At 39.0% G+C, this 27,396-nt stretch overlaps 1 protein-coding gene across 2 annotated transcripts in view; it reads right to left on the reverse strand.

Moving 5' to 3' along the window:
• Positions 1–3,754: 3,754 nt before the first annotated feature.
• micu1 (mitochondrial calcium uptake 1) overlaps positions 3,755–27,396 on the reverse strand; it is a 31,603-nt gene continuing 7,961 nt past the window's right edge. Inside the window, exons 4-12 of one of the 2 annotated variants that reach the window (XM_087801961.1) lie at positions 26,283–26,445; positions 24,693–24,736; positions 16,268–16,382; positions 15,302–15,384; positions 14,300–14,500; positions 12,329–12,466; positions 7,610–7,718; positions 5,592–5,681; positions 3,755–4,312 (exon numbers count right to left, since the gene is read on the reverse strand). In XM_087801961.1, coding sequence (XP_087658087.1) covers positions 4,152–4,312; positions 5,592–5,681; positions 7,610–7,718; positions 12,329–12,466; positions 14,300–14,500; positions 15,302–15,384; positions 16,268–16,382; positions 24,693–24,736; positions 26,283–26,445 — 1,104 coding nt within the window. In that variant the 3' untranslated portion in view covers positions 3,755–4,151. Of the gene's footprint in view, positions 4,313–5,591; positions 5,682–7,609; positions 7,719–12,328; positions 12,467–14,299; positions 14,501–15,301; positions 15,385–16,267; positions 16,383–24,683; positions 24,737–26,282; positions 26,446–27,396 lie in introns of both variants that reach the window. The other variant, XM_087801960.1, reaches the window with a different exon arrangement.

A 27,396-nucleotide genomic window follows, 5' to 3' on the forward strand; every position in this document is an offset into this window, starting at 1 on the left:
TAAACTTAGGAAAATGATGTCACAACACGTTCTGGAGCTTGTAATCCATGCGTTTGTGTCTTCGTCAAGAAGGAGCTGTTTCGCCTGCAGTTAATACAAAACTCTGCAGCAAGAATTCTGACCTGCTCTAGTAGAAGAACTCACATTTCCCCGATACTTAAAACTCTTCACTGGCTGCCAGTTTCTTTCAGTATCAATTTTAAAATTCTGGTTCTTACTCTCAGAACTATTCATGGTCAGGCTCCTCCTTACATCAGTGATCTGATCCAGACTTACACCCCAGATCGGGCTCTGAGGTCTGTGGATCGGAATCTAATGATGGTTCCTGGACCAGAGAAGAGAAATCCTTCCAGGCTGTTGTCTTGATCTTTTAAAGTATATTTTTTAACTGTGTATTGTTTTTGATTGTTAAAGCGCTTTGTGACCCTGGTCTAGAAAGGCGCTTTACAAATAACTATTACTTACTTACTTGTTTAAATAGATAGCTAGATACAAAAAACGTTATTGATCCCTCTGGAGGTCTCCTTTGGGAAATAGTTTTGAAGCACACATCAACACAAACGATAGATTTATAAAAAACAAGAACAAAGAGAAAGAACAAGATGACACAATCTAAGTCTAAAGATTAAGAACATGGATCAAATAAAAATAATAAAGAAAAGGATACAAAGATTAACATGGAATAGAATCATCTATTCACTCCACTCCTGCCCCCAAACTTAGAATTGAACAGCCTAATAGCAAGAGGAATGAATGAGTCCCTGAGTCTATTAGTGTTGCATCATGGGAGGAGCATTTGTGCTTCATCTGCTTCTCTGCTCACTGATGACAGTGCTGAGAGGATGACTGTCATCATCCATGATGGACAGTAGTTTGTTCAATGATCTCCTCTCAGCAACTGTCACCAGTGAGTCCAGCTTCATTCCAACCACAGAGCCAGCCCTTCTGATCAACCTGTTGACACTCCTCTTGGACACATTTCCACCCCAACGCACCACAGCAAACAGGACACTGGCCACCACAGACTGGTAGAACATGCAGAGGAAAAGTACAGTCTACTTTGAACTTTCTTATATACATGGTCTGTGTTGCAGGACCAGTTTACTGTCCAGCCACACACCGAGGTACTTATAGTTGTCAACTATCTCCACCTTGTCGCCTCTGATGGACACTGGACGTGGCTTTGTCCTGGACCTCCCAAAGTCCAAGACCAGCTCATTGGTCTTTGAGGTGTTCGGCTGCAAGTGGTTCCTCTCAATCCAGTCCACAAAGTCACGTATCAGACTTCTGTACTCGTCTTCGCTGTTGTCCCTGATGCATCCAACAATGGCAGTGTCTTTACTTCTGGACTAGACTCAGTTCGGAGTTGTAGCAGAAGTCTGAAGTGTAGATGGTGAAGAGGAGAGGGGCCATTTGTGTCCCCTGAGGTGCTCCTATACTGCACACCACAGTGTCAGACTCGATGTCCTTCAGCCTGACCTACTGCGGTCGATCAGTGAGATAGTCCGAGATCCAGGAGACCAGACCAGGGTCCACATGCATCCTAGTCAGTTTGTCCTGGAGCAGAGTGGACTGGATGGTGTTGAAGGCACTAGAAAAGTCCAGGAACAGGATCCTCACTGAACCGCTTCCTTTATCCAGGTGGGAGTAGGTCCGATGCAGGAGGTGAAGGACGGCTTCTTCTACAGAGACTCTCTCTTATTTGTTCCCCACTCAGCTTCTCCTCCAACCTCCTCCTGTAGGTCCTTGGCCTCCTGTTAAGGACATCCTTGACCTCCTTTGTTACCCAGGGTTTATTATTAGCAGCGTACGGTCTCAGCAGGGGCGACAACGTCCAAGCAGAAATGGAAACAATCCGTTAGACAGTGTGTCTCACATCAAGGAAATCAAGTTGTCTTTGACCAGCTTTTAACTAAAGTTTAAACACTTCAAGAGTAAATATCCGGCTTTGAAACGTCACAAGCCATCGATTCCAGATGATTGACGGGCAGAATGATGGAGACTTCTAGCAATGAAGACTCTGAAGAGAAGTCAGCTTCTGCCAAGGTAATAAAAAAAAGAATATTGAAAAATAAAATCTTAAATTTAGGGCGTAAATATAGATACTTTATTCATCTCAAAGAGAAATTCACAGTTCAGCAGCTCCAGAATATTTTACAAGATAGAAACATAAGAGGCATGCAAGTCTATGTACAATCTAAATATAAACTGAAACATATGTATAAAAAGGAAAAAAGAAAAAAAATATATAAAAAAAAATATTAAGACGTTAAAAGGAATGTCTTCAACAATAACTTCTCTGGCACCAGTTTAACTTGTGTATATATAAATTATTAAACCTGCCGCGATTGAAGACTAAAGCAGTGACGATTTATATTCTAGTCCTAAAATACATGAAGAATTTATTTTATTTTATAAATACAGGAATACATTTATTAGTGTTATATGATTTTTAGCATAACATGAGGACAAAAATAAGCTAATGTTCGGCTTTGGTGTAGTTTTTTGTAAAGTATGTCAATATCAGTATTCACAAAAATGTTGACGTTGCTATTTTTTAATTTATTCATGATTCCTCGAAACCGTAATATTGCAGCGTTTTTTATTTATTTATTTTATTTTTATTTCTTTTAATAAAAGACACAACAAAGGGCAGTAGGTTGACCCGCATCAGTTACGTTCTCCCAGAGATTTAAACGTTTTCTTTGAAATAACTTATTTAGTCCACAAGAGGGCAGTGTATAATAACATTTGTCAAAGCTTCTACTTAGAAACGCAAAAAACCTCAGATGTAGTTTTTATTTGTACATTTATTATTCACGGACAAAAAGCCTTCCCTGATGGTAAGTTCTTTATATTTTCCAACTTATTATTTTTTATGAGCTTCTCATTTTCTTGAAAGATTGACTCCGAGGAGTTAAGAATAAATATATTTGTTTTCCCACATGTTGGTATTGATTAATTTTGAAATTGATTTGATTTGTTTTGCTCTATTTTGTCCATATTTTAACATCAATAAATACAGGTAAAAATGGTTTAGCTTGTATACAAGAGAGAGACAAATATTTGCTTAACTCGTGCTGGTTTTGAGGAAATCTTTTTTTTTTAAATTAAAAGTATTAATTGTTTTTCAAATGAAATTATTATAAAATACACAGACAGTCATTCAAAGACAAACACTAAACACACAGCTTAAGGAGGCGTAAAAATACACAAACAGTAAGAGGCAACACAACTTTCAAAGTTCCTCCTCACATGTCGGTCAAGATGTGTTTATTCACTTAATTAAGTTTCTTTTTAAACTTGAATAGACAGATTTAAAGAAGTGAAAAGTGATGACAAGCCTTTCACCCCAATCTTCTGCACCGCAGTCATTCCCAAGTGCCACTTATGTCTGTCAAGAGATGTGTGTGTGTGTGGTTGTGCGAGTGTGTAAGTGGGAAGGCAGCTCGTGTCAAGCAGCCGCAGTTGTGTGTGTCAGTGTGTGTGTGTGTGTGTGTGTGTGTGTGTGTGTGTGTGTGTGTGTGTGTGTGTGTGTGTGTGAGTGTGTGTGTGTGAGTCGCTCTGCAGGACAATCTTTTAATGGTTTGTCGCGAGCAGGAACGTCCCGTTCTGTCCGATTCAATTTGAATGAGATGAAACCATTACTTCAGACTCTCTTCTTCCTGGACCACAGAATCACCTCCAAGAGTGACCATCACCACCTGCTCCACCACCGCTCGTGTGCGAGTTAAAAGTCAAGAATAGAGCCACGTTAAGAGTAATAAAACATCTTTAATAGAGGATATATATATATATATTGTAAAAAGCATCAGAACAAAACATTCTTGAAGAAAAGCGGACGGAAAGTAAACTTGGTTTTGGTTGATGATCCACAAGAGACACAAGAGATCCAGGAGATCTGGTTTAGTGACAAACACACCTGCTGCCATGTTCAACTGAGCCTCTAAAGAAATAAATATATATTAACTTTACACGTTTACCCTCCGATGTAAAAAGCTCCGTCAGGATGTCGAGGAGGTCGTTTCGTGACTTTTTGCTGAGTCAGCAGGTCTCATTATCGATGGAGGAAGTGAGCGACACATGCAGTAACGGTGCAGCTTTAATGAGCTCGTCACGTTCGTTTGGAAACTCTTCTTCTTCTTCTTCTTCTATGTCTTCGGCATGGCCAGGTCCCAGGCCGTGTCCTGGGCACATTTCACCATGGCTCGCACCAGCCGGGTGAAGCCCATGTCCTTGGGTTTCTCCAGGCCACGCATCAGACGCTGCTTCATGATGGCGATGAACTCCTTGTTACTCAGCTCTCCGTTCCCTGGGAAGAGAGAGGGAGAGAAAGAAAGAGAAAGAGAGGGAGAGAAAGAGAGAGACGATAAGAAACTTGTAAAGTGAGTGAAGTCGTCTCTGCTACGATCACAAGCGAAGAGGCTTCACGAGTCTCCATGGAGCGTCTCTGATGTTCCTCTGAGACAAACATGCAGATCTTAGAATTATTCCATCAGGTGAAAAATTGTTGAAGTGTAAAATTAAAAAGGAGTGTCTTCTGCGATAAATAAAATGCTTTAGATTTATTTTATAGTTGTATATTCATTCACTAGCAAACAAATGTTAAAATGATTTTTTTTATTATTATTATATTATTATAGTTATTTTTTAAATACAAGTTTCAATTGATCTTAATTTATTTAATTTACCATTTATAATTGAGATGGTGAGGTTAAATTATATACATTTAAAGTGTGTCTTAAAAAGATGTTGGACTCTATTGTATCATCAGTATGTATCCGTTTGTACAAAACTCTATTTTCATTCAAATATTTATTATAATAGAAAAGTTTGCGAATATGTTTTTCCAACAGTGTGCACTTGTGTTTAATTCTTTATATTTCTATCATATTATTGTACTTTTTTAAGAGATTCTTATTTTCTGGAAGATTGACTTCATGGTCAAACCTTGTCTGGAATATTCTACATATATTCGTTTCCCTCAACAAAATTAAGAAGTATTTTGTTCTTTTAACAGTATTTTATGTTTTTGTCTATTGTGTGTTTTTTGTTTTTTTTAAGTAAATTTTATTTAACTTGTATATAATAAACACCAATATTTGCAATAAGCTCCGGCTGGTTCTGGAGAAATCAAATGTTTTTTCTAAAGACTATATTTGGACGAAGAATTACCATCAAAATGTATTTCTATCTAGGAGTCTAAACCCAGCACTTGTAAAATGTAAAAGAGTGACATATACACTTGGAAATGAATGGATGTCAATGGAACCTCCATTGAAGGTTACGAAGAAAATAAACGCGTTTTCCTTCATCTCTTGAATTCCTTGAATCCAAGACTGTAGTTATTGCGAGTCACACTATTGAGATGCTAGTTATTCCTGCAACTTCTACATGTACTTCAGCTTTTTTTGGCCACGGAAAAATGTCAAGCCTTCGACCCTAAACTCACAACTACAAATCCGGGTGGAAATCATCCAATTATTCCTTCAAGATTCTCTCCTTTTTTTTCTTTTTCTTCTGAAGATCCATCTAAAGACGATCAGCGGTGAAGGAGAAGGTCAGTGGATATGATTTCATTCGAGTCTCACCGTCGCAGTCGAACAGAGCGAACACCACGTCGCACACGTGATCCGACAGCTCCACCTTGGCCACCGTCCGGGCCACCTGCTTCATGGTGACTGTGAGAGAGGGAGGGAGGGAGGGAGGGAGAGAAAAGAGGGGGAGAAATCATTGGTGGAAGGGAGTCACGGAGGTGCTCGCGGACACACTCGAAGCGGAGAAAACGGTTGGAAGTCAGACTGGGATGGATCGATGGCGGCGCCCTGACAGATATGAGGGAGAAAATGAAAGAGGAGAATCCCCGCGGAGGAAGGGAAGTGAGGCCGAGGCAGGAGGGAAATAAACACTGCGGACAAAAGAAGAAGCGCCTGATGAAATAATGGAAATCAATTTGGGAGGTATTGTCGAAAACGGCTCCAATCCGAGAGCGATGGCGACTAAAAGAGTGGGATGAAGGGGGGGGTCGTGGAGAATATGATCACAGAAGAATCTCAAGACGCTCTTGGAGGTTCACGGTTTCAAGGCCTCGCGAGAGACGCCGTGTAAAGGGCGTGAAATCATCCCGATGGAAGGAGGAGAGAATGGAGGTCCAGACGCTCGTGGACGGTTATAATTGGAAAAAAACTGTTTGTCTGGTTGGAGAAGTTTGTTTGGAGCGAAACCACACACACACACACACACTGGAACACACACAACACCCCGGGCGAGATTCTGCTCTTATAAAGCAGCATCTGCTTCACCAGTGAATCAAAGTTAATGAACGCCGCCGACAGGAAACATATGGAGGCGCGTGGATGGACCTGCTTCACCGATGATACTCTGTTGTGTTCCAGACGTCGTCACACGCGACGCTCACGAGCGACGATGGTTTTTAACAACACAACGTAGACGTCCAACAAGAAGAACACGTTTAGAGCTGAGGTCGATTTGCATTTTAGCTCCGGGATTAAAATAAGAAAAAAACGTGTTTCAACAACTACATTGTTACATTTGTGTACAGTAATCTAGCAGGCATTGATAAAAGTGTGGCACGGGGGCCAAATTCGACCCTTTGAATGCACTTATGCGGCCCAGACATCTAATTAACAAGTTTATTACCTTCTTTTTCTCTCTTATCATTAGTGAAATTCTATTTATTAAGTCTTACGTTTCTTGTTTAAGAAGCAGTATTTCAGTCCGTCAGAATAAATTGATTGAAATATAAAAAAACAAATAATTAAATCAAGTAACTTAATGGTCATACTGGCATGAAATGTGTTCAATTTATAACAAGAATATTTAACTAAAATATGATTTTTTCCCTCAATTTTCCCCCCTTGTTTTTCCTTCCATTACATAAATCACTGGTCCCCCATTCCTCAGACTGGGGGACCAGTACCGGTCCGTGAGGCATTTGTTACCGGGCAACACAGAAAGAAAAAAATATATGTATATGTATATATATTTTATAACTTCTGTGGTAAAGATGGTGTTTTCTCTGTAGTAACATTAGCCTGTAGATCTCGACGCGTCAACTTTATTCATAAATTAAACCTGTAAACTAATGCAAAAATGTTTTTTATGTGATGGTCCACAGTGGATAAAAGGTTGGGGAACCCCTGATATAAAGTGTCGTTTATTTTCATCTCTTCTTTTCTTTATTGAGCTCGAAGCAGAAGACGGCTCACGGTGCGAGTCTGGTTCTGCTCGAGGTTTCTGCCTGTTAAACGTAAAGTTGTCCTCATCACCGTCGCTCACTACTTTTGGTTTCAACCCGTTTTTTTGTCTCTGGAACTTTAATTTAAATAAAACAAATCACATCCTGCCGTGTGGATTGCTAATGGCTACATTAAAAAAATCCAACACATTAATGAATGTGAGTGATTTTGTTCAAACTGATGACAAACAAACGTGACATTTCAAAACGAGAGGCTGATGATGCCAGATCGTGTCGAGCTTGTCAAGTGCGAGAACCTGACGGGACCGAGTGGAAGTGACAAGTGTTGGAATCGACCCGAAGAGGAGTAAATTAAGAGGACGAAGGGAAAGTAGTACTAGTGTGGAGTACCTTTGTCTATTGACGCTCCGGCCATGTGGTAGAAACTCAGAGCGGTGTCCACGTCGTTGACATTCTTCAAGAAGGTGAAGAAATTCTCCACCTCCTCGAACGAGATTCCCTGCAACGACAAACAAACACAAGAGATGTCAGAGAATCCTCCTCTCGTCAGATGCCGTGCGAGCTGCCGGCGCCGATGCCGAGCGGCGCCGGCAGCAGGAAGTGGACAGAAGTATTTGACACGCATGGACGGTGGATGTGCCGCGGATGAACAGATACGCTCGTCCGAGAAGCCGCGGCTGCGAAGACGTTGATGGGCTCATTAGAGAGAAAAAAAGAAGGCGGTAAATAAACATGAAATAACATTTTTTGAGAAAATTGGGTCAGAAGAGAGCTGCAGCTTCCATCCCTCAGAGAGTTGGATCACGATGCATCCTGTCGTGCCTGCGAGGAACAGCAGCTCCTCTCATTTGATTTCCCTGCTAATCGTTGCACTTAACTATTAAACCTGTCTCACCGCGGCAAAGCTCACAGCTGCGCCGGCTAATCTGATGACGAGAGTGATCGCGGCGCGCCGACATTCATGTGCGATCATTTCAAATTGCGTTAAGAAGAAACGAGCATATGTTCAGACATAAATCAAAGATGTTGACGTGCAAAGACAGAACAACTCTAGACTCATAAGTCACACACCTGATTAGAATGTGGAACCATCTCAACAGAAGTTCATGTCGTTGTGATTTATTAAGAAAGGAAGACGATTTTTGTTGAGAATTGTATTTGATTCTATGCCCGGAATTTGGACCTTCGTACAATAAATGAATACGGTTTGGATGGGTTGAGAAATCGAACCTTTTTGAAAGTATTGAAGTACAATACATACTATTAAGACGTTTTTATTTTTGCAGGCTTTTCCTTGATTTTCTGGAACTCCTGTGTTGTTCTCAATGTTATCTTGACCTTTAAAGTATATACTTAATGAATATTGTTTTGATTGTTTAAGCGCTTTGTGACCCTGGTCCGGAAAAGCGCTCTATAAATACAAATGACTTACTTACTATCTAGCTGTTATCTGTACTCTGCTGAGTGACTGACACAACAATGTCACTACATGTGGCAAATAACAAATGGCGAAACACGGAACTTACATTATTCTAACACCAGGGGGTGCAGGGGGTAGTTTACAAGAACTCGGCAGGTGTTGTCGACAAACGTGTACTTGTGTTTTATATCGACCAACATCATGTTTATTCTTGCTTTCTTTAAAGGGAAACTAATGTGTTGATTTAAGTGTGTCTTTAACAGATCTTGGACATCGATTGTATCATCAGTATGTGTCTGTATGTACAAAACTTCATTTTTATTTAATTATTTACATTAGAAAATGTGTTAAGCCCCGCCCACTGAAAACCAATCCAATCCAGGAAGTCTCCACCACCAAGGGACTCGTTGTATAAACAAAGCGGGGCGTGATTACAGCTGGCTGGGGGAGGAGTGAAGCCATTATTACGTCATAATGGCTTCACTCTAGTAACCTCTCGTTTGCCGAGATTTCAGACGGGGGAGAACTTTATAAAGTAATACGTTCAAAACATGGTCATGATGAGGGACTTACTGCATTTTGGAGAGGAAGACTTCAATATTTGAAACATGCAATTGAGGTTAGTCTAAAGTCTAAAGTCTAGTTGCCCTTTAATACAACATAATTTCCCCTCATTGTGTACATACATTTGCATAGTACTGCAATGGTTTTCAAAAGAGGTAAAGTAATCTTTTGGAATCAATTTTCATCTGGGTTAAATTCAAATGACGCATCTGCCCCCTCATGGCCTCTTATTGAAACTAACATCACACTTTCTCATTTCAATACTTCTCCCTTTTCTATCTTACTCTCAAATACTATTCCTCAGCTCGGAGTTCTAAAAAATGATTTCATCTTATTCAATTCCTTTAAAATATTAAAACAAATTAAAAATGTCCTAAACTTGTCAGAACACTCTGTTTATACACCTATTTGCCATAACACTTCTTTTAAACCAGGACAGATGGATCCAGTGTTCAGTGAGTGGTCTGAGAGAGGTTTATGCTCCTTCAAAGATTTGTATTTTAGCGGTAGATTTGCTTCTTTTGCTCAATTGCAGTCAAAGTTCAATTTGCCGAGCTCTCACTGGTTCAGATATCTTCAAATCCGGAACTTTGTCAGCAAATCATTTCAGTCTTTCGAGCGTTTGCCAAAAGAACATACTTTTCATCATACAATGAGGAAATCCTCCACCTCAAACCATTTAATTTCAATACTTGTGTCTCTATTTTACAAGGCGGTCCCTTCGTCGCACATTAAAGAGTCGTGGGAAAAAGATTTGGGCGAGAAAATATCAGACGATGTGTGGACGAGGGGATTGAGCCGGATTAAACTCTGTTCGATAAATGCAAGGCTTCATGTAATTCAATTTAAGGTCGCTCATAGACTCCACTATTCCAAAACAAGGCTAAACAGAATCTTCCCTGCCATTCCATCCTCATGTGATCGCTGTTCAACGTCAGAGGGTTCACTCGGACATATGTTCTGGTCTTGCTGCAGGTTAAGATCTTATTGGTTGAGTTTTTCAATTTTTTCTCTAAAGCATACAAGGTGAATGTGATCCAGACCGGTGCTTTGGTTGTTTTGGGATGTTCTGAATCAACCTCTAATCTATCCAGCACTCAGCAACAAGCTCTAGCTTTCTCTCTGGTTGTTGCAAAGAGAGTGATCCTGAGTGAATGGAAATCACCATCTCCACCTTCCTTCAAAAAATGGCTCAATGATATGGTTTCTCTCCTGTATCTGGAACAAATTAGATACACAATGTCTAATTTACACTTGAAATTTGTCAAGATCTGGGGACCGTTTCTGGACGCTATCAGGAAATGACAATGAAGCATATGCCACCTATTGTTGCTGTCCCTCTAGAGGGAGTTTTGTGAACTCTCTGACCTCCTTGTAAATACTTCTTTTTTTTCTGCAGCATTGAAAATGTTAACTTATTTTTTTTTCTTTTGTGGTCTGGCACTTGGTTTTTCTTGTTTTGATGTTTCTTATTGTCCTGTTGGTTTTATTTTTTCTGTCTTTTACATATATAATATAATTTACTATACATATATATATATATATATATTTTTTTTGTTGTTTTTTTGTTACTCTGTACTGTCTTTTTTGTCTGAAATGAAAATAAAATTTGTAAAAAAAAAAAAAAAGAGGTAAAGTAAGAAAGGACAAATGAGGTCAATGAGGATAAGAGGGGCGACTACCAAGGATAGGTTATGTTGGAAGAGGAACCCTTTACTAGAACATACCAACAAAAAAGACGACAATATAATAATTCAATTTACCAGTTCAATGTAAAGCTGTCTATAACTCAACCCAAACTAGACTTTCATGAAAAGTTTTTTTTTTTTTTTTTTTTTTTTTTTTTTTTTTTTTTTTTTTTAAATCGCTGAAAGCTTATCCAATAAAGAAAAGCTATTTCAGCCACTTTCATTCCTGATTTTGTTCTTTCAAAGGAACTTCTTGACAAAAGGGAACTGGGGAGACAGAAATGTTCAAGCGATTGAAAGCTTTGCCTTCAGGCTCAGCTTTTTTTCTTTATCATTATAAAGTTGCATTACTGCTCCCGCTGCTCAATTCACTCAATTTCACGCCCCATTGTGCCCATACTTGGGAACAAAACCCCCCGATACTTGTACATTTCTCTTGATGTAGTTGATTATTAAAACGCAAAGTTTCGGCTCCACTGGTGTTGAGGGGTTGGATGGAAGCTCAGACACCATCGTCATAACTGGAGCTCTTCCTTTAAACTTGACCAGAAGATTGTCTTTTGTAGCAAAGGCAGGCGGTTTTTAAAAATGGCGTTTCTGTGTAACTGTGTGTCATAAATTCAATGTTACATCATTGACCATTTTCTTCTGCATATTTGTTTACAAAACAAAATACATGTTCTTGTTGTGTCAGTTTCTGGTTTCAACCTTAAAAAAAATCTCCAAGTACTTGTCTCTGAAACCACTACTGTAAAGCAGTTTAGAATATTTACCTATTGTTGAATTAACCACCATAGCTCCTAAGATTTCTACTACCAGCGTAAACAGCATTAAAATATTTAGTCAACTTTAAATTCCTGATCTACTTAAAAAACTAAATGTTTATACCTCATGTGTCAGGCCCTGGGAACAAAGCCCAATATCTATTCTAGCAGAAACTAGATCCCCCACAATGCAATTGGATATCATAACGCAGGCTGTTAGACAGGTTGCTATTCAGGAAGTGATAGATGTTATAAATGTCAGCAATTCATCTGTAAAATGCAGACTCCAGAAAATATGTTTGTAGTTTTGCTCCACAGACAGTACAGTTTTAGTATTTATTAAGCAATTTAGCCTCTGAACGTGAATAAAAGTATCTGTAAATATGTATTTGAGCCTCCCGAGTGCAGATAGTGGAAGACAGAAGTCTGTGAAAGAGTGCGTGTCATTCAGGAGGATAACGTCGGGCTGAGAATGTGCCGTCCTCTGCCGGTGATGTATTACCTCTCATCCCGTCTGTCGTACCATTCAACCATTCCTCAGTCCAATCTCCTCTCGCTCCCGGGCACAGTCTATCACGCGTACCCCTCAATGTCGGCCAATTATTTCAAACACCACTTATCTCGCTTTCACGTACCCGCTCGTAAAGAAACAACCGGCGTAAATAAGGCTCACCTGAGCATCCTTGAACATCTTCTTTAATCCCTTTTGCATTATCTTGAGTTTACGAGACTGCACGCCACTGTAGGCCAGCAGCATTCCCCCGAACTGTCTCTCGGAGATCCTGCCGTCCACGGGATCGTTCCTCTCGAACTAAGGGCGGGAAAACGTTGAGATTGATGAGGACCGATTGCTTTGGAGAAGGACGTACAAATTAACAGGCAAAAAGAGGGACTTTGAGAAGATGGGAAACCGTAAATAATGGTGTCAGACTTCACTTTAAATCATGCTGCAGGCAGCATTAATTCTGCATGCACATTTCCTTTTTTTTTTTACTGTGTTCCATCCAAGCATGGCTTAACAGCAAAAGGCCTTGGCCGTGTCAGGTCAATCCACTCAATATATATACGCTGCAACACAGCTGCCCAACTGTTTTTCCCACCAATTATGTCGACCATTCAATATGTTAATGCAGTAACCGTCTCACAATAGGCCGGTAAGAATAACTGAGGGCATTCACAAGTCATGTAATCCTCTAACACAAAGCAATGCAGTTAGAATTATGAATAGTCTAAAATATCTATTCAGTTTAGGTTTGTCCTAAAAGCTGGTTATTTCCTGATAGTCTAAACGTCATCCATTAGTGTGTGTATTTAAGCGATTTGAGTCCTAATTTGTGTGAGATATTGTCAATATTCTTCTGTTACATTTGGTTAACTATTTGGTTTTTCAATTACTTATCAATTAGATCCTTAAGGTTTCAATTTGCTCATGTTTGTTTAGAAGACTTTTTAAAAGCTCAGAACAAAAAAAAAAAATCCAATTTTGTTTTCACATTACTGGCAATAAAAGTTTTCTTATTTGACATTAAAATATTGTTGTAAGAAACGTATGCGATGTTGTTGAAAAACTGTTCTATTCTGTCACATGTGGTTAATAAGATTAAACCAAAGCCATGTAACTCAACCCTAAACGTAAAATGATTTAGCCACTAACAGAATTTAAAAAAAACAACACATTTTTACATAGGATTATTATTCCTGAACATGTAAAAATCTGACACACATTCAAACTGCAGTGAGCATTGTTGGAAAACCAATTTGCAACCTTTGTATCAGCAGGTTAGTATCAAGGTAGTAAGTAAGTATATACTTTTTTGAGTATTTTTTGGAAAAGTGCTATATAAATAAATATTACTTACTTAAGTCTGAGTCTAAACTATAAAGGATGAATCATTTCAAAATGTAAACTGTGGCAAATCCTGCCACACCAGCTAAAAACAAATGAACATTACACTTAATTGACAGAGAAACTGAATAACAATGAGCCAGAAATACAGTATAAAGGTTTGAGGTGCTACTAGAATAATTACTATAAATAAATAATCTCTCAAGAAAAAACATTGAATAATGAAAAAAGGTGAGATTTGCCCATCTGCTTTACTTCTGAGCTTTCCCCCCAACTTAAAAAAAACAACTGTTCACACCAGCAGGCATTTACAGTAGCTCTCAAAAAAATAGCACATCTAAAAAAAGCAGCAGCTTTATGACTAAACTGAGGCAATCCAGAGCTCCTGACACTAACCAGTTGTGACACACACTGTACACACCGTATTTGTTATTGTCAGACATTTTTGCTCACTGCTGCTCATTCATCACTGTCTCCTTTTTTATGTGCTTGCTGGCCAAAGAAGTGGACTGTTTGTTTTATTATGTTTTATACAGATAAAGGAGAACAGTATCAGCATTTGATCAGAATACATTTATAAGAGCAGGGGTAAGTTTTAATGCTTTTTATGGATAGTGGTAGGTATTTAAGAAAGTACGCTACTACTAGTATGAACATTGTTTACCTTTGGATTATTTATTTAAAAAAAATTCAAATTAAAAGGTTACTAATCCTAAAGTAAGCTGAGCTGAACCTCGAAAAAAAAATCAAAAAGAATCTCAAGATGAACAACACTTCATTACCTTATTTCCAACTCACCTCCAATTTAAGCACGTCGTGCTGCAGTTTCCTCTGGAACTCCAGGAAGCTTCCTATCGTCAGTTTTCCTTTGAGGTCTTGACCAAAAAAGTAGGTCGTGAGAGCGGAGCTGCATCCAGCTGTCTTGAGCGTGTTGCCTGTAGTGGAGCGGTCACGGTGACGCATCCCCATGCTGGTCTGGGATCGAATGATGCTTTGAACCTGGAGGGAGGTGAGAACAGTGTAAGTACAGTATTTTCCGGACTATAAGTCGCAGTTTTTTCATAGTTTGGCCGGGGGTGCGACTTATACTCTGGAGCGACTTATGTGTGAAATTATTAACACATTATTACCAGTATATCATTTCACATGTTATTTTCACACTAAACCGCAAGAGGGCGCTCTAGGCCTGTGTTGATAATTTCGACGTAGAAGAGGAAGCGCCGCATCTTCTACCTCCGGAGTTAGCGGAGTTGTTTAAAAGTGACACCGAGGATGAAGATTTTGTTGGATTTTAGTTATTTGGAGTTACACGGATGGTTTGGTAAACTTCTTAGCATGTTATTTATGCTATAGTTATCTGAATAACTCTTAATATGTTATGTTAACATACCAGGCACGTTCTCAGTTGTGTCATGTAACGTAAGCATATACCATACAATTATTCAGCCTGTTGTTGCCTCTATTCTATTTTAATTATAAATTGCCTTTCAAGATGACACGTCTGTTCTTGGTGTTGGGTTTTATGAAATAAATTTCCCCCCAAAAATGCGACTTATACTCCAGTGCGACTTATATATGTTTTTTCCTTCTTTATTATGCATTTTATGGCTGGTGCGACTTATAGTCTGGAAAATACGGTAATTAAAGCATTATTCAAGTATAGTAAATGATTTACATTTTTAAGACAAAGTTTATAACTTTAATAGCTGCAGCATCAAGGAAAAACTATGGGGTTATTTTAGATAGAAGTGGAATCGTCATCTCCGTAGGACTACTATTCAATGTTTGATGGTCTCTCACCTGTTCAAACTCCTCCAGGTCCACCTCGCCATCACCGTTCAGATCAAACATCTTAAATGCAATTTCAAAGTTCCTCTGGGGAGCTGCTCGCCAAGTACACAAAAAAAAAAAAAGACACAAAGCAGCAGAAGTTGAAATCAATACGACACAACATGGGAACAGCACGGAGGACTGGATCGACCCGGGAGCTCAATAAAGACTTGGTAATTACACGTCAACTGAAGACTGTCTCATTGTCTTTCATCGCTCTTTAATGCTGCGACATGGAGTGCGTCGCTCTTTTGAGATGACACACACACACACACACACACACACAATGTCAATAAGGAAATGAACGAAAACTAAAATCATTTTGATTTTGTATATGATGCACCAATTCAATGTAGGACTTTAAAATGACGTTGAAAAATGCTCTTCAAAAAGCAGTTTTAAATCCTCTTATGTATGTGCTGAACAATAAAAAAAAATTATATATATATACTGTACTGAACTATACTGGGTGTCCTGGATTGAGCTAGACACTGAAAGTGGAAAGAAAAAACCTATACCTTTCTGAGACCTCAAAAAGGAAGTGCATACTCCAGCATATTAGATATACTTTGAGGTGAATTAAGATCCTTTTGGCGATAAATGTCCTACATTAACTGTTTTTGTGGCCTTGTTAAATGGGTTGAAATGTTGGCCAGTCATCCAGTTTCAAAAGGACTTCCCTAAAGGCCCTCTCATTATGAATAGACGGTAATAAATGAGAGTCTGCAGGTGATAAAGTTTACTACTAGACATTGCAGGTGCAGCAGATGGAACTACATTTTCAATACAAATGGGGAAAAAGTGAAGCTTCCAAATAAAACTGATTGAATGACATATAATGGCTCCTTCTCTCGGACTGAAGAGATAAGAGAGTTGGGGTGAAAAGTAAAAAGAAGAAAGCATGTGAGCTGTGACACACTTCATCAGTGTACTTACTGGACAGAACCGTCGTGAGGAAGATGTAGTCGGAGAAAGAGATAAGGCCACATTCTCCCAGGGTGAAGAAGATGCTGTCCTCATCCGCAAACTTCTCCCGTTCCTGCGCGATCTTCTGCTCCCACGAGAGAACACAGTTATTAAACGACCACCATTTCAATGGAAAAAAGGTGTGTTTGTGTCCAAGCAAAAAAATGTGTGGATCAGGGAGCAGAGCAAGTCCAGCTCTGCTCAGACCTGAACGTGTAACACACACTGCTTACTTCCACACAAACACAGCGACACTATTCATCGTCAGGTGAGTAACAGTCATGCAAGTGCTGCATACACATGATGCCGTTCGGGCAGGTGAGAGTGAAGGTGACATTAAAATGCTCAGCTCGTGAACAGATAATCCACCAGAGGCTGTACTCACAGTGTGAAAGTGACACAAAGAGAGAGAGAAAACATCATGAGACAAACACCTATAATCATCACTACAAATGTACTTTTTTATCTTAACCAAAAACACGGATATCTGCAACATTTTGGGTTAGCATGTGTATTTTTCACAGCATTGCATGAAATTGTGACTTAACTACATGCAAACTACACACTGGGGGGGATAAAGACTTGAAAGACAGTGCCCCGTACAGCGAGGCGGTAAATAAAAGAGACAGAGTGGGCATGCCTAGGGAAGGGGGGCGGGTGTGGGAGAGTGGGCCACACTGAGCCCTCGTGGAGTTACCTCCGTCTGTAAGAGGTCCATTTCAGAAGGAGGGAGGAGGAGAGACAACTGTTAGAGCACAGCGTGGCCTCTGCCGTCTTTAGCAGGGCCTTCAGCAACACAACATTCTAACTGTCGCACATACACAAAAAACATCTGTTTAGAGAAGACAAAAGGGGAGCAGCCTACGTCTTCAAACCAAATCAAACTAAATTGAAAACATTACAAACATTATCTTTATCTATAAGTGGTTTAAACAGCTGTGAAAACACTATACTTAGCTGCTTTGACTAAACAGCTGGACGTTTTATCAATTTAAAAAGAGCAGGGAGGGAGAACACAATCAATACTAATCATGGATCCACACTGTTGGGGAATTTCTGGCAAAAATAATAACCACAATCGATTTAAAAAAAAGACACAGGACCACCTGGTGGAATTAAGATCCCGTTCTATTTATACACAACGGGACAGTAAATGTGACATCAAAATATCTTCTCACAGCTAAAGCATTTATTCTTAATTCATATTGTGAGTACAGAGGGAGAGTGGGAAGAGTGGGAAACAAGTTATTTTTACTGCGAGAAATAAGAGATATTTTAAGTCTTGGTGCTATGAGAGGTTGTGTGAAGCTTTTTTTCATTGGATATGTCATCAATTTCACGTGTGTTACAGTGTAAAAAGAGATTGAATCTCGATGTAATGAAGACGTAAATTAAAGCACGTACATTCTAGTACGCCATGACTGAAAATGATGCACCAGCGGCTTTTAAAGCGGATGTTTGGACTCATTTTGCCTTTAAAACAAAGTTTAATGTTTAAAAATGAAACATCACAGATACTGGAAATTGCATGTTGCTCCAGGTTGTTTGAGACTTTTAACACGCTTCAATGTGCATTGTTAATTTAAGTTTACACTTTTTTGTTATTATTTTGAGAAGCACTTTCCTGCAAGCACTTTTACATTTGAATAGAGAAAGTATATGCTCATTTCTTTGTTGTAAAACCCAGAAAAAAAGATATATCGTTGTTCCTACACTATGGCAATATATGGCAATACATTTCATCATTACACATGTATCACGATATGTATCATATTGCCAGATTCTTGCAAATAAATAGCCCTTGCACATACATAGAGACTATCGAGTGCATCGAAATGGTTCACACATTTCCCAGACATCATCCCACACAATCATGCACATGAGAGAAATACAGATGAATCAGAACCAGCGGCACTTAAGAGGACATCACATTCACTTACAGGGAAGAAAATCAAGGGCACAACGCCTCCGCAGCAGAACCACGATGGAATTCGAGACAAAGTGCATGGAGCTAATTACAAGCACTTGCACAGTGTATGGTCACAAAAATGTAAAATGTGTCCATTTAAATGTTGTCATCGTAAAGATGAATCGATCTAGAATCAAATGTGAATGAAACTGCAATTGAATAACTTACAAAAACAACATCTAAATTAAAATTAAAAGTGGTGTTTTGATACGACAAAATAATGTCGCACTTCCGTCCACCAGCAACTTATCGTAAGTGTTGCACCATGGCTATCATCTTTCATCCGAGACTGAATGAAAAGACCGGACGATACGTCACTAAACTAATCCCCAAACTATACAGGAAAGGTCATAGTTTCAGCTGAACTGTAAAGATGCTCCATCATGTAGATTTATGAACCCCTCGGAGGTCGCCCTCGGGTTATTATGCGTCTGAAAAGAATTGACCCTGAAAGACCCAGCTTTCAACTGGCTCAAAAAATTCCCAAATGAACATGAGTTTCGGTTAGGAATTAATCATTGTGTATTTTCCCAAAGCACCGTATAAAATTGTTAAACTAATTGCTGCAGTAATCTTGCTAATTAAACAGCCACAGAATCAGTAATTGCCTTCTGATGTGAGGGAGATGTCTGTGTACGCATCCAGAGAGTCAATATCTATTAGCTCAAACATGTCATTGGCCAGATGTTGCACTGGGAATTGAAACTGCAACCAGCCTCAGAGCTCGGTCAGATACACAACTGTAAAAAAAAAAACATACCGCTGGCAAATTTGTCCTGGCAGCAGTGTCGACAAGTACACTACACACACAATGACCAAAAAAAACATACTTGGGTCAGCGTCTGGCCAAGACTGATCTCTCAAGTCAACCAGGGAACTGAGAAGACCGTTAGCTGTGCTGGCAGCTTTTCAAATATCCCGAGTTTAAACAGACAAAACACACTCGGGCTATGCCAGAAGAGCCTATGGGTTGCGAGTGCGAAAGGCTAAATGTCTTTCTGCTCAGTTCACATGAGTGATTAAGGACTTCTATGACATATTTTAAATGCTTCTATGCGTATATTCTTCAGTTGTTTTTAATCTATTATTTTATAACTGTGGCTCCATTAGCTTTTTTTTTCTTCTTTTTTTAAAGGAAATGTATATCAGATCAAAGTGGCACACAAAATTTAAATTGTTTTAATACACAAAAAAAGTGCTTTACAAGCTCATGTCCTAGTCATCTTACCTGCAGTGGACTTGCAGGGTCTGTTTGTAAATCAGGAATGCATGAACAATTTTTATTTCGTACTTAAAATGCAGGCCAAAGAACCAACGAAAACCAAATAACAGCAAGTGTTGCACAACTTTGGCCGTTTAAGATTAAACTTGAAATAAAAAAAGGAAATCACAATTTGAATTATTTTGAAAACATTATATACGCTTGAAAAAAACTTGGCCTCATAACCGTTTCATATACATTGCAATGTATTAATTCATATAGCTTTTATACTAGTACTTAGAAATGCAATAATCCAGGCCAGACCCTGGTTTGTGAGCTTGGCAGGAACACTAATGCATTCGCTTTTCAACCTCAGTCCCAGAGGGCCAGGAGAGCAGGTGCCCGGTTAATAACTCGTAATTATTCCGGGAGAAAACTCACGACTAATGGGGCCTAAAGAGGACCACTCAATACATACAGTACTTTTTTTTTTCGGTCACAACGAAAAGGTAGCTCCTTCATAAGAGGTGAATTTGGGTGAGAAGAGAGGCTTCATCGATTATATGTTTTAGAAACTGCCTAAATACATTGAAGTCTGTGGTTTCTAAACTAGCTTTGATGTGAAACCAGCACAGACCACTTTGATTTCCTGTTTAAGTAAAGTGTAATGGAAGTAAGTAAGTAAGCGTAAAGTGAATTAAATAGTCCTGTTTTACGTGAACCCTCATAGACACCAAGACATGAAAGACCATGAAATCAGTTTAAGAACATAAAACACTTCATAGAAACATCAAAACACCAAAGCTTCCTGTGGAAAAAGAAAAGTTAACAGATCCCATGGAAACCCCTCTACGTGACCTTTTATAAACAGGTTCCGCATTAATCTCGGATCTGCCTTAAGAAACCATGCGTTCACTGGAATCATGCAGTTCTTGAGCGACCCAGAAGATGGATTGGATAAGGCTAACAAGCACATCAACGCAGCCTTGATGCTAACTAACAGCGTCAATTCCCAGTCCAAACCCACTCTGTGATGCCACCATGCGCAGTGAGTTGGCAACACCACCAGCAGCTACTATTTCTGTGAGAGACAAGCATATGCGCACAGCATGCTGGGAAAAAAAAGGCCAAAGCGTGCAGTAAGCCAGGGCTGCTCTTCAAAAAGATGAATAGATGAAGAAAATTTGTATTTAAGTAGCAAGACGGAGCCAAAGTTCAGGGGAACAGAACTGAATCTATTGAGTTTTATTTTATTTTCCCAAGGATGCCTTCAACGGAGCTCCTCACGGAATAATTGTCTAATTTGATAAACATCTCAGCCTCACGAGTCGTCTTACGTTTGAGGAATTCATTGAGCACTTCTTCACAGTTAAACTATCAACAAAGTAGCCCAATATTAAGAGGCTCGGGTGAGAGACAAAGGCCACTGGGATGTCTTGAAGGACCTGAAGAATAGGTTTGTATGCCATACAGTGGATACACACAAGTGGGTGTGTAGCCTCTTTTGTGTGGCACTCCCCGTCATTACAAGCAGAACAGGTCGTGACCTGCTCTTTTGCTGCACCTAGCTTATCTTCATTGCATTCTGTAACTGGACTAAAAGCCAATTGATTTAAGTGTTGAAGTTACTAAGGCTGGGTTTCAAAAATGCCTAACCCTTCCTTAGAACTGACAGATTGTGTTTAATGTTTTCCAAAAAAAACACATAGAAACAAGTGTAAAATCAAAATAGTCTTTGTATCCTTTGTCTTTGTTATTTTTCTTTGAACTATGTTCTTTATCTTTAGCTTTAGACTTAGATTGTATCATCTTGTTCTTTCTCTTTATTTCTCTTTGTTCTTGTTCTTATTTTATTTTGATTTATTTTTAATTTTTTATGAAAGAAAATGTGTATTTGCTGTGGCTAATTGGAAAAAAACATTTTCCCTCTGCTTCGGGATCAATAAAGTTCTACCTTACTTTACCTTACCTTAAATGTGTTAATGGTTGCATTGTTTGCCTCACAACCAAAAAAAGTAAGTGTTCCTTTTGCGACTATTTTACACTTTTCCTCATAACAAAATGGTTTAAATGCAGTGCCAACCAGTTGAAAATTAAAACTTTATATTTGCTTGTAATAAGGGTTTTAAGAAATATGGCTCTTTCTTAAGTAAGTTACAATAGACGCTCACTGCACCTGGTCAAATTAAAAAGTAAATATTGACAAACCAATAGTCACAGATTAAAAGTTGATCAATCTAACGCATTTCTACATCTCCTCCTTTAAAAATCAAGGTCCAAACTCAACACTTCATGAAGTGTAAAAGGTTTAGAAATACACACTTGATTATCATTCGAGGCTCAAGAGCTGAGGCGGGGGGACAATTACTGGAGCTGAGATGTAGAAAAAAATGCTGTTCCCCTGGACTAACAGCTGTGAATAGTAATTCCCGCCACATTCATCGCGAGGAGTGGGAGAGTGAGTCGTAGAACAAAAAAAACAGACTAAAGAGGGAGTAAGTAGTGACTACAAAGTAAAGTTTCCCATTCAAGTGCACACATGCTGCTCGGCACACACCCCATACCTGCCAGAAGTCCTGGAGAGAGGGAGGGAGGGACGCAGTACAGAAGGCGAGGAGACAGAGGAAGAGAGGAGCGAAGGGGTAACGGGTGGAAGGTGGGTCAGTAGATGGAATGATGGGGTTGGGGGGGGGGCACAGAGACAAAAAGTAGGGGGGCGGGGAGGGATTGGGGAGAAGGGTGTCGTCGATGATTTATCATAAGAGGGGAAGGAGAGAAAAAAATGGAGGGATTATTTGTTACGTGGATGAATCGGGATGATCATAGTTAACAATGACACCATTAGGACACTGTGGGGAAAATGGCTGCTTTAACGTTCAGGGATGAAGCACACGGCGGCGGTTTAATATACAGAATCGACCACCTCGAGTTCTCGGGACAGGAAACACCAAAAAAACAGGGTGAGTTCACAGGGAGCAGTTCTAGTTGAACAAACCAAAGCAGCGACGTTTGCCTTCTACACAGATTCAACCTGGAAGAGATTAGTGTCAGCGGGAGGGTCGAGGTGATGGTTAGAGGTTATTCCTAGCGTGGTGAGATTCTTCTCAGCAGCAACAGTCTGGCATATGCTCTGCTAGCATGTTTCTAAATCAAACAGCGGGGAACGATACACACAGTTGTTTAAAAAGAGCTCTCGGATTACGCTCGCTGCTGGTTTGTGCTTCGCGGTTGTTATTTTTGTCAGCCCGGGTCCCGGATGAAAAGGTTCCTGTATTCCTCACGTCTGCAGCCGCTTCAGAGTTTACACACTCAAGTTTTAACGGTTTTGGATCAAAAACTTTTTTCCCTTTTACTGTAATCCCCATTTTGAATGTTTAACCAAAACTTTAGTGATGTTTAAAGGGAAGAATGGATAATAATAAATCTAAGAAATCAATGAAACGAGTAAAGAAATGATGGGATCCCGGGGAAATCCCCTAAAAATGTAAATATAAAAAAAAACCGGTTGCTCTATTTTAAGATATTTAAGGATATTTAATCTCCCCAAAACTAAGGTAAGGTAAGGTAAAACTTTATTGATTATTGTTTATTTTGTTTGTTTTTATTGTTTAACTGAGACCAACCCCACAATATATTTTCATCGATAAGTCCCTCGATATATTTTCAGGCACATATATAATAATAAGCGTAAAAATGTTTAAAGGAAATTGACGTTCACAAAACACGACATTTAATACGCATATGCTTTCAAAATATCCACAGAATTCCGTTTTATCAGCGAGAAGCAGAGTCGGACAGAAGTGGCAAACTTTAAGAAAAGAGCACATTTTTATGATAACGTTGAGAAACACATGGACTAAGGCTTAAAGATTTCTTGCAAGTCACTGTTATGCTTCTTTTCCTAGAGGAGACCAGAAAACCTTTCCGGATGAAGCACAAGTCTGTGAGGCTGGAGAAGCCCTGGGCCAGCTCAGAGGATAATCCCCAAGGAAATTGAAACCAAAATATAACAAATGTGTCCGCGGCCGTTTCCAGAGATTATCAGCAGAACGGGGGAGAAGCATATTATCTAAAGATCCAGTTGACACCAAACTAACAGCGCCATGTACTCTACCCAACATCTAAGTAAATCCTGATTGCATATAGGAATAGAAGAGTACAACTGTAATGATAAGAAGTGCTAAGATTTGCCGTCTTCACTCGATGAAACACGAGCCCTAACTCATCACAGGGGCAGATGGATTCCGTAATTAAGTAGGAAATCTAAATGATGGGCCGGATGATTAGCCTTCTCAAATGAATGAGGGCCGTTCTGAGGCTCACTTGGATCAGCTAGGAGACAAATCATAGAAACATTTGTGCGGCAGAAGAATATCGTAAGCATTCGCTTTTCTCAGTGATTTAAAATGATCACAAAATGTCATTTTCTGACATGTCCCGCCATCTGTCTGGGGTTCGTAGTAATAATATCTTATTATTAATAATGTCACTAATGTAGTCGTATCTCAAAGGACAACAGATGGAATTTACCATGACTGCAAAATATATATAATTTGATCATGCAAAAACATGACAAAATTATATAAAATTAACTTGGGAAAAATAATAGTAATAATAATTTCATGTTCAATCATTTGAACTGATTTTGCCACATTGTTAAAAGTTGGTTAAAGTTAAATAAGCCAGATTAGGTGCCAAGATCAAATTAAAATACAAAATATTTTCTTTAATTCTGTTTTATAAGCTTTCCTGGTATAATTATGCTGTAAATTAGTTGTAAAATGTGGGTTCAGAATTCTAGGTATTGCCTGCACAAACTAACTCTAACTAAAGGGATTTAAAAATCAAACGTATCGTCTCAATTTCCTTAAAAAAGAAATAGTAGTTCCCAAAAGTTCTTGAAGTTCACAAGAAATCAAGGTTTTATCAACAAAGCCAGACCTCACCACGAGTAGCCGCGATAAGCAGAATACACTTTTTAGGCATTAAACTCAACTGATCTTATAAGCCACGGAGGAAACTAATACCCTCGGCTTTGTCCAAAAAAAAAGAAGTGACATCTTGTGAAATATTACTAGAAGGCGGTGTCTCTGAGAAAAGCGTTGCTTTAGTGTACAACATTTCTACCAAATCCAATAATACTTAATAGAATTGTAAAGTTACAAGACGCGTTATGTAATCACAAACGTAAATACATTACGGTGGGACGGACAGACATCTCTTACCTTTCCATCAAAGCGTTTCACAATAAACTGATCCAGGCCCAGATCTAGAAAACATGAAAAACAAGCAGAGACCAATATTAACATGTAGACCTCACATCACTCGGAGACAAGATGTATGCCGAGCAGGGAGCAGCGAGAATGTATTTACTCCGGTGACGTTATTGGAGCTCTGGTAAACGCTGACTTGCGGTTGAGATTAATAAGAGTCATTAACATCCCATTTCCGTTCAGCCGGCGCTTAAAAAACAATCATCAAGAGTCACTTTCGGTATTTGTAGCCATTAGTCTTTATCATTCTCTCAACCACGGTTAAGTAGCCGCATTTAAGTCGGGGAACGAGGACAAAATTAAAAAAGCCAATAACATTGAAACAAGTTATGAATTCATCGGAACCAAAGGGGACATAAAGAAAAACGACTTGTGTTATTTAATTTAATCAGAATTAGGAACTTTTATTGCCAGTGTTGTAAGCACACGGTGGGAATATTATGTGGTGTAAAGTAGGATATAGTGTCTCTGGGGTCATTTGAAGCTCAAAGATAACTACCACAAAGCCTTTGGGACCAAAATGTTCTTTCTGAAAATATTGAAAAAATAGTGAACCTGAAAGTGAGCTAGGTGGGCTTTTCCAAGAGGAATAAAATCAATATCATGGTTAAACGAATAAATAATAATCTCCATCAAGATCTCTGATCAAGCCTTAAAAATATGTGCATTTATAAATGAAAGAACTTCATAAATGATTTTTTTTTTAATATGTTAATTCAATAAAACACCAGATGATAAAGTGTGATTCAAAAAAATATTTATTAGAAGAATACATTAGCATTCTCCCAGAGGTTAAGAATTCACCCAAATATAGCTACAGGTATTAAGGGCCACATTTATGCCAAGTATTTAGCAATACCAATATTCAAAAGAAATAATAAATATAAAAATAAAACATCATTTCAAGCCATGTCCATTGACTCCAAGCCAGAAAGTCACTTATAAGTAAGTAAGTAAGTAATATTTATTTATATAGACCAAGGTCACAAAGCGCTTAAACAATCAAAACAATACTCAAAAAAGTACATACTTTAAAGATCAAGATAATACTGAGAACAACACAGGAGTTCGAGAAATTCAAGGAAAAGCCTGAACAAATAGAAACGTCTTAAGATGTTTCTTAAAGGAGTCAGTAGACTCCATCAAGCGCAGAGAGAGAGGAAGATATATAACGACAGAAAAAGATTTTTTTTTTTTTTTATCTTGTAATCTAATAACCCATTAGACGAGCCCTGGAATAAACTCGATTGTCGACCTCCTACAGCGAGGGATCAAATGTCTCTTATTGCCTCACTGTGTGAGCACTGAGACCAGCTTTGGTTGGAACCTGTTAATTGATACAGCAACTGCTGCGCGGCTATTCCCTCAACTCAGCAGGACATCGTAGCTCCGTCCCTTCACTTTGCCTCGGCTGGCTCTACTGAACCAAGCCAGGAGAACTTTCGTTCCATCCAACAACGACGGAACAGAATCAAATTTTACAACACACAGGTAACAGCAACAACCCTGGGTGTTCAATAACAAGAAGAGGGAGATACTCACTCTCGGGCTGCTTCTCATTAGGTGTGATGGAGCGTATGAAGTCCTGCGGCGTCATGTAAACCTCTGTATCTCCGTGCTCGCCGATGACCTTAAGTGTGGCAAAGTAGCGGAAAATCTTGTCCGGAGTCGAGTAAGCCCTTATTCTGTTCTCGTACTCCATCACCTGCCAGACAGAGGGGAGGGCACAATTCATGACACTAATTCTTCAGATTAAACATGCTTCAGTAGAGCCAGTGAGCATCAGGAAGTGACACAAAAAAAGAAGGAGACACATTAAAATGTCTAAAGAGTAAATATTTCTTCTATAGGTGATGTAGTTACTGTTCACCAAAACACTATTAAATTATTTAGTATCATCGATTATTTTTGTCAAGCTACATTTTCTTTTTAAATTACATAACATTTAACTGGAAGTGTTTCTAATTAAGACACACAATGAGAATATTCTATTATAAAGGGTTAAATGCTGTTAACAAATGTGACATCGGTGACTTTGGCAGGAACTTGAAACATGATGAGCTAGAAGTTGTGCATAAATATCGCATCAGACATTTGCCACGACACTTGAGATTAATTTGAGCTGAACAAGAGAAGCTTGAATGTAACTGATGCTTGTAAATGTGAAAAGCCAATCAAGTCAAGATCTTAAATACACTGGCTGGATGAATGGATAGGAAAATAAAGAGCTTCAGGCTTGAGGAGAATTGCAATTCCACTTTTACCTTTTTTTGAGACAGACTGTTGACTTTTGGTGAAGCACCAATAATCTTAAACCCATTTGATAGTTTGTTGTCTTCGATTGGCTTACCTAATAAAGCTTTATTCAAATGCAATGCATCCTGTCAAAGATTGTAATGGATGCAGGATAATGTTTGGTCGAGAGACCGCCATAAAATCTCCATAAATGTCGACGCAAAAAGGGCAAACATCCCAGCACGCCTGAGAGGTGACGGGACAAAAAAAAAGAAAAAAAGAAAAACGGGAATATTAAGTGATGGCAGCATGACCGCAGTAAAAGTGTCATATTCCACTGGCCCTCATGTCCTTAGATTTACAGGCCACAGATCTCAACATCACCCACAATGAGAATCAGTGATGTTATTTTCAGCTTCCA

This window comes from Callionymus lyra, chromosome 11 (assembly GCF_982586985.1).
Source record: "Callionymus lyra chromosome 11, fCalLyr1.hap1.1, whole genome shotgun sequence".
NCBI classification, from domain to species: Eukaryota; Metazoa; Chordata; class Actinopteri; order Syngnathiformes; family Callionymidae; genus Callionymus; species Callionymus lyra.